This window comes from Mus caroli, unplaced genomic scaffold, assembly GCF_978045245.1.
Source record: "Mus caroli unplaced genomic scaffold, Mus_caroli_1 scaffold_1, whole genome shotgun sequence".
Classification (NCBI taxonomy): domain Eukaryota; kingdom Metazoa; phylum Chordata; class Mammalia; order Rodentia; family Muridae; genus Mus; species Mus caroli.
The window spans coordinates 34,295,700-34,308,018 of NW_028227256.1; the positions used below are offsets into that span (position 1 = coordinate 34,295,700).

The following is a 12,319-nucleotide window of genomic DNA, read 5'->3' on the forward strand; positions in this document are numbered from 1 at the left end:
GGTTTGCTCTGCTACCTCTCTAGTAGTGGACAGAGACTGCTCTCAAGAGCAAAATGTCCAGTGAGTGTTTTATGGAGATAGCTGTCTGTGTGCCCTGGCCACCTCCCCCTAATAATGTCCTGATTCTGAGGCAGCAGATGTGTTTGCAGAATGAAACCCAGAATTCAAATTGTCCTCTGTTGATGGATGCCTTGTTTCAAGCACTGCTGGAAAGCTCCCTACCCTGCATACCAAAAGAAAGGATAAGAAACTGGTCCTCCCGTCTCCTTTGATGTAGTCACCAATGCTGTTACAGTCTGTTTCCAACAGTCACTCTCCTGAGCGTTCTGCACCATCTGTCCTCTCACCGAGTCCTTGATGTACTCAATCCTCTTATCCTTTCTGTATGTTTTCTGCATTTGACCTTCTCACAACGCACAAAGGGACGCCTGAGCTCATGGCTCTTGATAGGAGCAAAAGTGGCAACATTCCATTCCTGTCTGTCTCCACGTTCATTTAAACCTCTCTGTTAAAGCTGCTCACTCCATGCCTCTGTTCCTGGTGATGGAAAAGCAACAGTCTGTGTCCAGACTATCCATACCCTTTAGCCTCAGCGCCCAATGTGATCCCGGTTTTGAGGGTGGCAGCTGTTCTGTGCCCCATTAATTGTGCAGTGTGGAGAAAGCCTGCTCTAGTGAGCCACAGATGTCGACTACTGAAGCCAACAGACAGGGGGCTCTGTGGTGATACAGCAAAGGCCAGGACCAGTGTCCTTCAAACGCATACCCCTAGGAACCACTATCTCAGTGGTACCCCCAACTATATCCCAGTAATAATGCAATAACTTACAGCCCAGTCAATGGGTTAATCTATTGATAAAAGCAAAGGCATCATGCTCCTGTCTCCTCTCGGTGGGGTGCACTAGCTGGGGCCCACAGCATCCACACAGGAGTGAGCTCCAGTCTCTTAGAGGCCACAGCATACTGTCCCCGATTTACCTGCGCCTCATTCTGGGCATGTTTGAAAGTTTTGAGACCTTTTTTTTTTTCTGCTTTTTGTTCCCAGTTCTTACCATTAATTGGCTAAAAGAAGCCAGTAACACCCTTGCCACAACTTAAAAAGGAAAAGGAGTTGCTATGACGGCTGTCCACAGGGCAAGGACAAAATATAGATAAAATATAGGGAAGCTCTTTGCTAGATTGGAACATGGATGGCCTCTGGCCTGCTCTCATTGCCCTTTAGACTCTACTTACGGTGTTGTTCGAAGGCTCGTTTAGGTCGCTTCCCCAGACTTTTCCGAATCCCTCCTGAGTCTGATGATCCAAGACTCACAATACCACACTTCAGTGCATATTTGTGTGTGGCTCAGTTTTCCACTGCGATGACAGAATACCTGAGAATGGAGTAGAAGAGAAGAGGGTTCCGCTCGCAGTCTGCAAGGTTTGGCTGGTTTGTTTCTTGACTGTGGTGAGGCAGATTCCCAGCAGAAGGGCGTGGCCGAGAACAGATGCTCACACAGACCAGGACCCAGGGAGCGATGCAGGCCTGGGACTAGACCCACCTTTTAATAACACGACTTTGCCCTCGCTCCAGTAAATAACCTTCCATCCACACTCTGGCAAGAAACTCTTAACTAAACCCAGTGGGCCACATATAGAAGGAAGGGGCCCTTGAGGAGAAGGGTTCCTATAGGAAGAGGGAGAGGCTTGGGGTGAAAATGACTAGAATTCATGATATAAATGTATGAACCTGTCAAAACAAATCTAAGGGCTGTTGAGATGACTCAGTAGATAAAGGGGCTTGTCACCAAGCATGATGAGGACCTAGGATTGACCACTGGGACCCACGTGGTGGAGAGAGAGAACTAACTCTTCCAAGTCACACAGCCCCCCGCCCCCTTGGCACATGCGTATAAATGTAATTTAAAAGCTTTTAAAGACACATACTCTCCTGATCCGCATCCTCTACCCAGTCCTGTCTTCCACGGGTACCATCTCTCAGCCTGTTAGTTTCCTGATGAAGGCAGAGCCCTTGCCAGCCACTTCTCAGAAGTGAGCATCTTTGATCACTTTGAGCACTGCTTGCATTGGGGCCCAAGCCTTCAAGACATGACCCTTTGGTAGAGGAGACCTTCAGAGCTAGACTGGGACATCACATCGGGCACAGCGTTCTTTAGTTACGTCTTTGTAGATGTCTAGGGATTTGAACCCAGGCTAGTGAGCTGCACCTGCTCAGTGTCCTGGGACATCGTGCTTGTCGTCACTGTTGCTCAGAGGCTGGTATGGTAGGGCTGTTTTGCTGAACTGTTTATAAAATGAGGACCCCAAGGTTGTGAGGAAGGAATGGCCTTCCTAGGAAATGAACATATTTCCTGCTCTCTCTTCTCTACTATTCAACCCACTTCTTGTCTATAACCACAGAATTTTCTGGAATCTAAAATCTCTACAGTGGGCACACTTAAGTTTAATGCTTATTTTCAGCAGCTACAAGGCAAAGCCTCTGCCTGTCCTACTGTTCTCAGCACAGGAACAGTGCTTGACACTGCCCCCTGCTGACCAAGACGTGCCTTTGTTTTGGATTACCCACATGGTGACAGAAGGTTTGTTAGTCACCTGCAAGCACTGTGGCCACAGTGGTGACCGGCCCTGCAGCACATAGAGCCCTAAAGGTAGCAGTGCATCCTTGCAGTGGCCTGAGTAGAGGGGAAAATTTGCTTCTCTTGCTGTCTCACTTGTGCCTTATCAGATACAATAGTAAACGTGAGGCAGGAGCATAGCTGACACTGCAGAAACTCATGCTCCAGCACGCACGCACGCACGCACGCACGCACGCACGCACGCATGCCCGCCCCACAGCATAGTAGTAGTAACAGTGATAATTGATCTGTAGTGGCTGCCACATGTGCAACATGAATTCTGTACCAGGGCCCATTTCAAGCCCCCAGTGAATAGGAACGTGACGTTGGGTTTAACTTCAGCTACTCAGTTCCTGTAAGCCATGTGGGCTAAGCCCAGCACCCACCTGGCTGAGTCCGAGGATAATGGCAGACAGAGGTGGCCCTCTGTCCCATGTGAGGAACTGAAATTAACAAACAGTAGGCCCTCCTGGGCAGCCGCAGTGGCCTGGCAAGCATCCCCCGCAGACACCGTGATCATCAGTCAGTGCTTGCGGCTTGCAGTGTTCCCTAGCTGTCATAGCTGCAGAAGGTGTCTTGAACCCCTGCCTACTCGTGTGCACACTGTTCTCTCAGAGTGTCAGCCATGCCCCGGGGTCTGAGTCAGTGTGGGTGTTTGTGCGGGAGGGATGTTACTCCTCAGTCACGTGGTTCCAGATACCATCCAACCTCAAAACCTCTTTCCCTTGTTTGGTACTGGGACTTGAGCCCAAGACCTAGTGCCACTTAGCATAGTTTACCATTGAGCTACAGTCAGCCCCCAGGACATTGTTTCTTTAGCACTAAAAGAAGGAAAGATTGCAAATTTCCATTGTAAATCTGGTCAACTCCATTTGAAGGATCATCTTCTAGAACAGTCCATTTCAAAGTGGGGGACAGGGTTGTGTCACCCCTCTGACACTGAGAATTGAGGCAGGTGTGGGAGGACCTGGCCCTGGATTCACACCCAGGTAAATTACTTTCCTTTGTGTGGCTCAAAAGGCAGCTTTGTCCCCACGCCACCCAGGCGTCTGTGAGAAGGTCAAACCCCATGGTTCTTCATGTTCAGCTTGCTACTCAGAACTGCTCATCTGCAGCATGTGGGGCATGGCGGGCGGGCGGGCGGGCGAGTGGGCGGCAGGCGGGCGGCATGGAGCTGCGCTTGGCCAGCTGAGAGAGGGTGAACATGGACAACCATCCTTCAGCCTGCGTGTGTTTACTTTGGTGGATGCAGGATTCTTTTCTTATCTTCACTTCTCTTCTCCCCTTCTCTTCCTGTGACTGTGCTGGTTCTGTTTGGTCTTCTGTCTACACTTCTCTGCATCTCCTTTTTCTTTCTGTTGTGGCTCATTCCATTTTTTTTTAAATCTTATTTTTTGGTTCTCCTTTCTCCCCATACTTTTGGGGTAAACCCCATCGCATGTGTCTTTTTCTTTCTTTCTTTCTTGTTCTTTCTTTCCTTTTCCCCTTTTCTTTTCCTTTCTCCCAACTTTTTCCTTTTCACAGCATTGGAACACGGGAGGTAGTCACGCAGAAGAACTTGAGCGGCCTGGTGCCCATCCGAGACTTAAGGCTAGACCCCAGCCTTCTCTGTTCCATTCCTTTATTAGCTCTAAGCCCCAATCTACTGATTGTGTGGCTCTTTCTGAGCATAGCATACCTGGTGACCAAATTGCGTTGCAAATAGATATCATTGTGAAAAATAGTCACGAGGCAGACAAAAGTGCCCGAATATATCCAGCCACCGTGTACCAAACTGGACAGAAGGAAGGTGTCAAAGCAAGGTCTGCCGAGAAATATCTCATGCCTTACAGTTTGACGTTCTGTTCTTCTGAATTGTATATACCTGCCAAATTCTTCCATCAAGAGGACTCGTTCATTTCAATTGTGTAGCGTCTTCAGTGCTTGTAACATGTTCTTCTGGTGCCTGTGACTGCAATATTTAGCTGGCCTGGGATTCCTTGTACCAAATATCTTCTGATGTATAACTATTTATTACCTGTACATCTTGTGTGCCCTGTTTCAAGAGAAAGGGATGCTGTCTGAAAAGAATTTGTATATTTGATACTATTCCTTAAGTGTATCGCTAACCTTCCTTGCCTTTTAACGAGAAAGAGATGCTTATCAACCGGTTGATCTAGATGCCCCCATGTAATAGGGCTGTACTTCCTACTTACCTTTCACAGCGTAGTCCTGGGAGTGCAATAGCGAACGGTCTGCAGAGTACCACTTGTTCGCCTTCATTTCTTTCCCCTTGATGACGATGCAGCTGTGGAGACAGGCACACCTGCCACCGAGTCCAGCACATTACCTGTTGCATGTGACTTCAGGGTTGTTCCTAATCCAAGCACTAGTGAGGGGTAGAAACTTTTTCTTTTTTCTTTTTTTTTTTTTTGGTTTTTCGAGACAGGGTTTCTCTGTGTAGCCTTGGCTGTCCTGGAACTCACTTTGTAGACCAGGCTGGCCTCGAACTCAGAAATCCGCCTGCCTCTGCCTCCCGAGTGCTGGGATTAAAGGCGTGCGCCACCACGCCCGGCTGAAACTTTTTCTTGAAATAACATTTTTTAATTTAAAAACTGTATGTTTAATTCCAGATAAAGTCTAGATATCTTTTTTTCTTACTATTAAAGTAAGGTTAATAGTGAACAAAAATAAAAAATAAAATGTCCTAAAACAACACTGCGGGTTAAGTTTTGGCAGTTGGGAGACTTGGGGCTGTGAGGAGGAGGAATCCCTCTGGTTTTGCCGCTGCTGCCCTTCTTCTTAACACGGTACTGCTCCTAAAACAGGGTGACTAGTAACCCTGACATTTATGTGTGACAGAGAGGAACTGTTCTCTATAAAAGTAGCCAAGTCACCTAGGAATCAGCCCACTAGCCTTGTGTGAGACAGTGAATGGCTTCTCCGTTGTCTGGTTCATATTAGGCCATGTTTCCGATTTTGACCTCCAGTTGGATGAAGGGAGTTTCTTTTCTTGAGTCTTGTGAAAAACCTGGAGTGCCTTAGAGAAGCCAGAGTTTCTAGTGCTTGATATTCTCATGTTCCCAAACCCACCCACCATAAATCTAGCCCTTGTATTCTCTCCCCAAGATCCCCTGATCATACTTGGAGGATTCCCCCTGGGTTGGATTCCTCTAAAAGAGTAAGTAAAGTCTAGGAGTTGCAGAAGCAGTTAGTAGTGAAAAGCAGATGCCAGACTGAACCTGTAAATTGGGCTGGGTAAGCCTGTCCTTTGCAGATCCGAGCACTGCAGGATCCCAGGGCAGGCCTCACCTCTGTGTCTCCACATAAGCAAGTCTCCATGTCACTCCTAGTATAAGCATAGTGACAGCTCTGTTGCATCTTTCAGTTAAGTGTCTCACCCATTGCCAGCTGACATTAGTCACCAGACAGACACAGTCAACGATTCTTTGATAGGTGCCCTTCCACCTCAAAGCATGTGCTTCAAACCTCTAAGACCATTTTTTTTTTTTTTTTTTTTTTTTGTTTTTCGAGACAGGGTTTCTCTGTATAGCCCTGGCTGTCCTGGAACTCACTTTGTAGACCAGGCTGGCCTCGAACTCAGAAATCCGCCTGCCTCTGCCTCCCGAGTGCTGGGATTAAAGGCGTGCGCCACCACGCCCGGCCCCTCTAAGACCATTTTGTTTGCTTCATTTGCATAGGGGAGAAAGAGTCCATAGCTTCCTTCCATCTGCATTTCACAGCCTCCTGGTTGCTATCCTCCTGGTACTATGGAGATGACTCAGGAAGGCATCATTTCCAGGGTTGTGCTGTGGCCAGAGAGAGACCATAGACAGTGAGGGCGGCCTGCAGAGGAACTACAGAGACAGCACCCTCTGTCCCCTAGAGACCAGGATGTCCATAGCTCTTTGCAGGGACTCTTTCTCTGGACCATTGTATAGCAAAGAGAAGCAATGGCTGGTTAAAGAAATCCCCACCCCCAACCCTGAGCAGGGGAACTCCTGTCAGGACTCCATGGTCTACTCTGTTGTGCCAGCCACCCTTCTGTCCTATATGGCCTTGGCTGAGGGGATAAATGGGTCAGAAAGGCAAGAAGTGGGGTTCCTTGTTCCTCCTCCAGGGCTGAGCAGAATGCAGCGCAGCACCCCAAACGGCAGGCTTTGAAAATAAACCCCAGCACTGGGAAATTTGCATTTCCTTTTTTCCCTAACATACTAGGAAGACCGGGAGACCAATCTGCAGTGTGCTCTTCTTTCATGCTGTATTTTAATGTTATTAAGGCTTTTTGCTCATGAAATCAAGCCAAATATCTATTCAGAATCGTGTCTACTTCAGCAAGAAATGAGGAGAAAGTGAATGAAGAGAAGCTCCGAGCTAGGTCACTGTTGGTGCTGGGTGATGGATAGCCTCTGTGCTGCTTCTGAGTAGCCCTGGGCGGTGGTTGGAGGCAGCCAGTGAGTGTTGCCCTCGCTGCAGCCAGCAGCCTTGGGCATAGAGAACCAGATGCAGGAGTTCTTGTCAGTATGCCCGAAGGAAGTAACTGTGTGAGTTCTCTGAGCTGGGCTGACTGACCTGCTCCCCTTGTGTCATTCTGGCAGAGACACTGAATAAGAGACATCCTTCCACACAGGTAACCCCCCATGTCTGCTGTGGAAGCCCCCAGAAAAGTAAAAACAGAGGTGTTTAGGGTTGTCCTTTATAGTTTCCATTCCAAAGTTGATGTTCATAAAATGAGGTAATGGTTGAGATAACAAAAAATAATCAATAGTTATACAGTAGCTAAATCTTTATTGCTAAAATCTTCTGGAAACCATGTCATGTATCATTGCCCCTAAAGACACTGGCAGTGTTGTCAGAGGTGTTCTGCCTCAGGCCACCATGCTGGACCCTGAAGACCTTGCCCCAAGCCTTCTAGTCAGGTCATGGGTACCCGCAGATCATGCTGGCAGTGGTAGCATGCAGAACAGGCATGCCAGCCTGAACATAAAACATAGATTAAAGGCATAATCTAAATTGTAAGTCTGTGTATTCATGTACAATGTATACAGCCAGCTAAATGCAGTATCAGCTCCTTCCATGTGTGAATACAGAGACTGTCAAAGTTTATGTTACTGTTGGGCATTTATTCGGTAGGTGGGTGGGTTTGAGGACCCTTCTGTATAAATGTAGAAGCCATATGTGAGAAGGGAACCTCCTAAGACCACAGCAAATCCACTGTGCACAGGAGCCTACAGCTCTGCTGCAAATACGTTTCTAGTCTATCCGATTCCTGAATGTTCAGCAGATGCTGTCTTTGACTCTGGGTGGCCCAGGCTTTGCTCAGCTGACACATGTGTGGCTGGAGCAGTCAGTAGCAGAGGCGGATGCTTTTCTAACCTGCCTGTGCTCATTCTCTTTTGAATAAACATTACTGCCTCACCAAAAAGTACCTGACATGTTCTTAATAAGGGGACTGTCATTTTCATTTTGAAAGTACCTGACATGTTCTTAATAAGGGGACTGTCATTTTCATTTTGAAAGGCTTGAGCTGATGTTTATTTTTTTAAAAATGTATGCTGTGTGGTCTTCATAGAATTTGAAATACTTTTTTCAAACCACTGCTCTTGGTAACTGCAAATTTTACATCTCAGAAGGAAATTTTTACTGAACTTGCTAACTGTGTGACTTCTTTGCTACTCTGTGGACATTATAAAAATAGTAAGTCTTACTGCGTGTAGAGAGGCATTCATATTCAGCTTCACTTTTGGCTGTTAGTGTTGTGTCCGCCCTAGAGCTTTGCCCAGAGCCCTCCCTTGAGGTTTCTCTGTGGCCTTCCTGGCTGCTCATCCTCTCGGGCACCATTTGTTCTGCCCCTGGGTTGCTAGGGCATCCCTCTGTCAGGCGCAGCTGGGATCGTCGATGTTAGTGGTGAGTTCTCTTCCGGGCAGAGCAGCTGTGGGCTCACGTGGTGCTCAGAGGTTCTTGTATAAGAAGCAGCCACAGTGGAAGCAGCCCACGTGGAGAGTGGTGGCGAGTGACCCCCAAGAGAATAGTCAAACCTTCACAGAACATCAGCCTGATAGCCATGAGGGCCTGTTCTGCAGACAGCACATGGGCCTGTGTGGGGGCTCTGCACTTGAACTGCTTCCCCTAGTTGGAGACAGATTGATCAGAGCAGCCTCCTCAGCCAGTAGGTTTTTGATATCTGTTGAATTCTGCAAGGAAATCAGCATGTGGAGTTTGTAATGGTCACAGCTTTGCTAGCATACACAAGGTACAGTGTTTCAGAAACCATGCTAAGAGTAAAATATGCCCATTCATTCAGTTTTCTAACAATCTTTGAGCCACAGGTTATTCTAGAACCCAGATAACCAAACCCAAGATGCACGCAAAATCATGTATTTTTAAAGAATTATGTCTGCTTAGATACAACATGGCTCTGGAACTCCCAGCCCACAGCCGCATCCAGCATGTGTCCGTCTCTGTGCTTCTTAGCTGCTTTGTTCAGAACCACCATCTTACGTGTGTGCTTATTATAAATCAGTCCAGCAGCCATTGTAATTTATCCTTTTTTAATGCTATGGAAATAATCAGTTCATTTCATCTTAGTTTTAAGTCTTTTCTTTTTTCCTTTTTTACTGCTGTCATTTCTTGTGCTTGTTTTTCCCCAGTGAGGGTTGTCGGCGAGAAAACACAATGAAGAATGTTGGAAGTCGCAAATATGCATTTAACTCCCTGCAGCTGAAGGCCTTCCCCAAGCATTACAGGCCTCCAGAAGGGACTTACGGAAAAGTTGAGACATGAACACACGGTTTCCTCTAATTAGCTGTTATGTAATCAATGTGGGTCCCTGTAGTGTCACATACGATTCTTCAAGAAGACCTGAAGGATTGGCTCTTATTTTTGTGTTTTTAAAGACACGTCACTGAAGAGTGTATGGAGCATGATTTTGTGCTGGAATCTGTAGGGTCACGTGTGGGTCAATAGCGTGGATAGTAATGGCTGCTCTCAACACCAGCTTTCAGCTGTCACTGTACCGTTAATGTCATAGTTCCTAGATGCCAGCTAGGTCTGCTAAAACTCCAGCAGACTTTTTCAAATATCCACTTAGCCCTGCTCACCCCGTTTATTTTTCTATTCAGTAACTCACAGGTGAGCATTGACCTAAACTCTACTTTCAAAAGGACTGAATATAAAACAGGAAATACCTACCCCCTTACACTTCAGGTCCCTGGTAGAACAGTAGATGTTAACTCAGCTTGGGGGAAAAGAACCTCCAGGCTGTGAGAGAGGCTGGTTCTAGTGGCCCTCAAAGGCCGCCAGGCTCTGTGAAACCCAAAGTGGAAAGAAAGCTTGGTTGGTCATATCAGGAGCTCACACACCTGGGGCCACACTGTTCCTGCCCCTTACAAGTCATAGATGAGTGTTTGCTTGAGATGTAAAGCCAGCTGTGAGGTCCCTGGACGCTGCTTCCCACCCCACCTCCACCACTGTATGCTCCATGTATGTTTAGCTCTACCCCACAGGGTGTATCTCCCTTTGTTCTCTGGCAATCGGGACCTTCAATGTGGCTTGTCATGGATCTGAGAGACAACTCTCCAGATGGAGATTTAGAGCCAGAGAGACAGTAGACACTTAGATATTTTCAGAATAAATGTTCTTCTGGAAGCTTTCTAATAATCTTCCAGAAGACTGTATATTATGTTTGAATGTCTAGAGAAAGTGTCTTAGTTTCTGGTTTGCAATAATGGTTAAGTCTCCCTTCTGTTTCACAGCTATTGAGAAACAGTTAAACCTGTCCCCTACCTTGAGAGTCTAAGAGGAGATTATGGGACAGGAAATGAGGGATTTCATACAGTTTAGTCTGTTCATCTTTTACAAGGTGATGATGAGTCTTATCTGCACGTGGCAGATTTTTTTCCTTAGAGATTTATGTTTTATAGGTTCTGTTCATCGTAATTCTGTTTATATGTTATTTAAAAGGCTGTAAAAAAGAAGTGTATCTGGACTGTATTCATGACACTGATACTAATGGTCTGTGACCACCATGGGATTCTTAGAGAAGTCTAGCTAGCTTTTTTTGTTTTGTTTTGTTTTGTTTTGTTTTGTTTTGTTTTGTTTTTGGCTCCTTTTAGAAACAGGTAACAGCTTGGATCTGGGGCATTTGAGGCTTAAGCAGGACCAGTCTTGGCAAGAGTCAGGGAGGGTGCAGGCATCCCTCTCAGTAAGTGCAGACAGCTGTCTCCCCTGCCTACTGGGAGGAAGATGTGCTCTGCTAAGGGGTGGTGTGGCTCACTGCCCCACCCTCTAGGCAGGGCTGTGGAAGGTGAGAGCCAGGAAGCTCCCTTCCCCCAACCCTCCACCCAGGCCTGCTCTGCTGGTATCAGATTGCCCAGAAGCCCCAGGCCTGATCAAAGATGGCTGAGTCTCAGTGTGGCTAGCTGAGCCTTTTAACTCTTGGTTGGTTCATTAGTCTTTTGTTTTTTGTTTGTTTGGTTTTGCTCATTTTGACATCACTGCCTTTTAGAAATATTTCTTCAGGTTTTAGAATTAAATGTTTCCCATGTTCTCCAGCTTTCCTTTCTGTCCAAAGGGCATTTGACCTGTCTACACTTAAAAAGGGAACGGGCAGGGCTGACTCATCTGTGGGCTTCTGGATAGGAATTCTTTTCTCCGTTTCTGTTTTATAATATGAATCACTGTAAAACTCTAAAACTTGGCTAATCACAGAGAACACTGTGGCTTCAGTGTTTTCTCTGAAGGCTTTGTGACGGTTTCCAGAGCATCACACATGCCTGGAAGGGTCATCTCGAGAGCACAGCGTGGGCTCAGCAAGCTCCTGGGCATTCCCTGCAGGAGGAAAAGAGTTTTCCAGACGGCCCCGTCCTGTGTCTATCCCCATTTAAAGGAATGTGCAGTGTCCGGTCAGCTGGGAATGCCATGTGGATCCTGTCAGCGCTCCTGCAGCTCAGCTGCCTTTACTGTCCTTTAAAGATGTAAAGATGTTGTACAGTACTGTTTCATCTCCCGACACTTGGGTTTGCCCAGCTTAGTGCATTTAAATACTTTTATTTATTTATTTGTTTGGGACAGTATTAATATATATGAACATATAGTCACTGTTTTATATATTCTTAGCTTATTCAAAGCCATGTATGCTGTAAATGTGCTTGTCTTTAGAATGATAAATAATAAAACTGACAAGAACATTAAACTGAGTCTCACTTGATTCAGTCTCCTACACTGCAAGGATGTCCTCCAGCCAGCGCCAGACTGGTGGTCATGCCTGGGCTTGGGGGCCAGGGCTCATAAGCCTGCAAGTGGGAGTCAGGAGAGATTACAGTCTTTTTAAACATGTTTTTAGCAAGTTTGAATTAAGGTGTATGGTTAAGAATGGGACATCATCAACTGGGGGACAAGAGGTGGGGTTACAGGAGTCAGCTCACAGTGGCTGGCTCATTCTAAACTTGCTCTTAAGGATCCCAAGAGAGAGAAATAGCTTCTTATAGGTCTCTGTAGCTATCTTTATACATTTTTAATGCTATTTATTTATTGTGGTATATGATAATATTTATGCATTTTAATTCTATTTATCTATTTGTATGCGGGTGTGGGGTGTGTAGTGTGTGAGTGTGCATGTATGTGTGTGTGTGGAGTACGTGAGGTGGTTTATGTATATGTATGTGTGTGTGTGTGTGTGTGTATGAATGTGTGTGTATCTGGTGTCCCCATACACTCATGTCAGAG

General features: G+C 46.4%; 1 protein-coding gene across 10 annotated transcripts in view; it reads left to right on the plus strand.

Annotated features, from left to right (window-relative positions):
- Positions 1–11,771, plus strand: part of Inpp4a (inositol polyphosphate-4-phosphatase type I A) — a 109,836-nt gene extending 98,065 nt beyond the window's left edge. For 5 of the 10 annotated variants that reach the window (XM_029475146.2, XM_021170851.3, XM_029475213.2 and 2 more), the window contains one exon: positions 9,244–11,771. In XM_029475146.2, coding sequence (XP_029331006.1) covers positions 9,244–9,376 — 133 coding nt within the window. In that variant the 3' untranslated portion in view covers positions 9,377–11,771. Of the gene's footprint in view, positions 1–4,138; positions 5,055–9,243 lie in introns of those variants that run through there. The other 5 variants (XM_029475021.2, XM_085836395.1, XM_029475116.2 and 2 more) reach the window with 4 other exon arrangements.
- Positions 11,772–12,319: the final 548 nt, after the last annotated feature.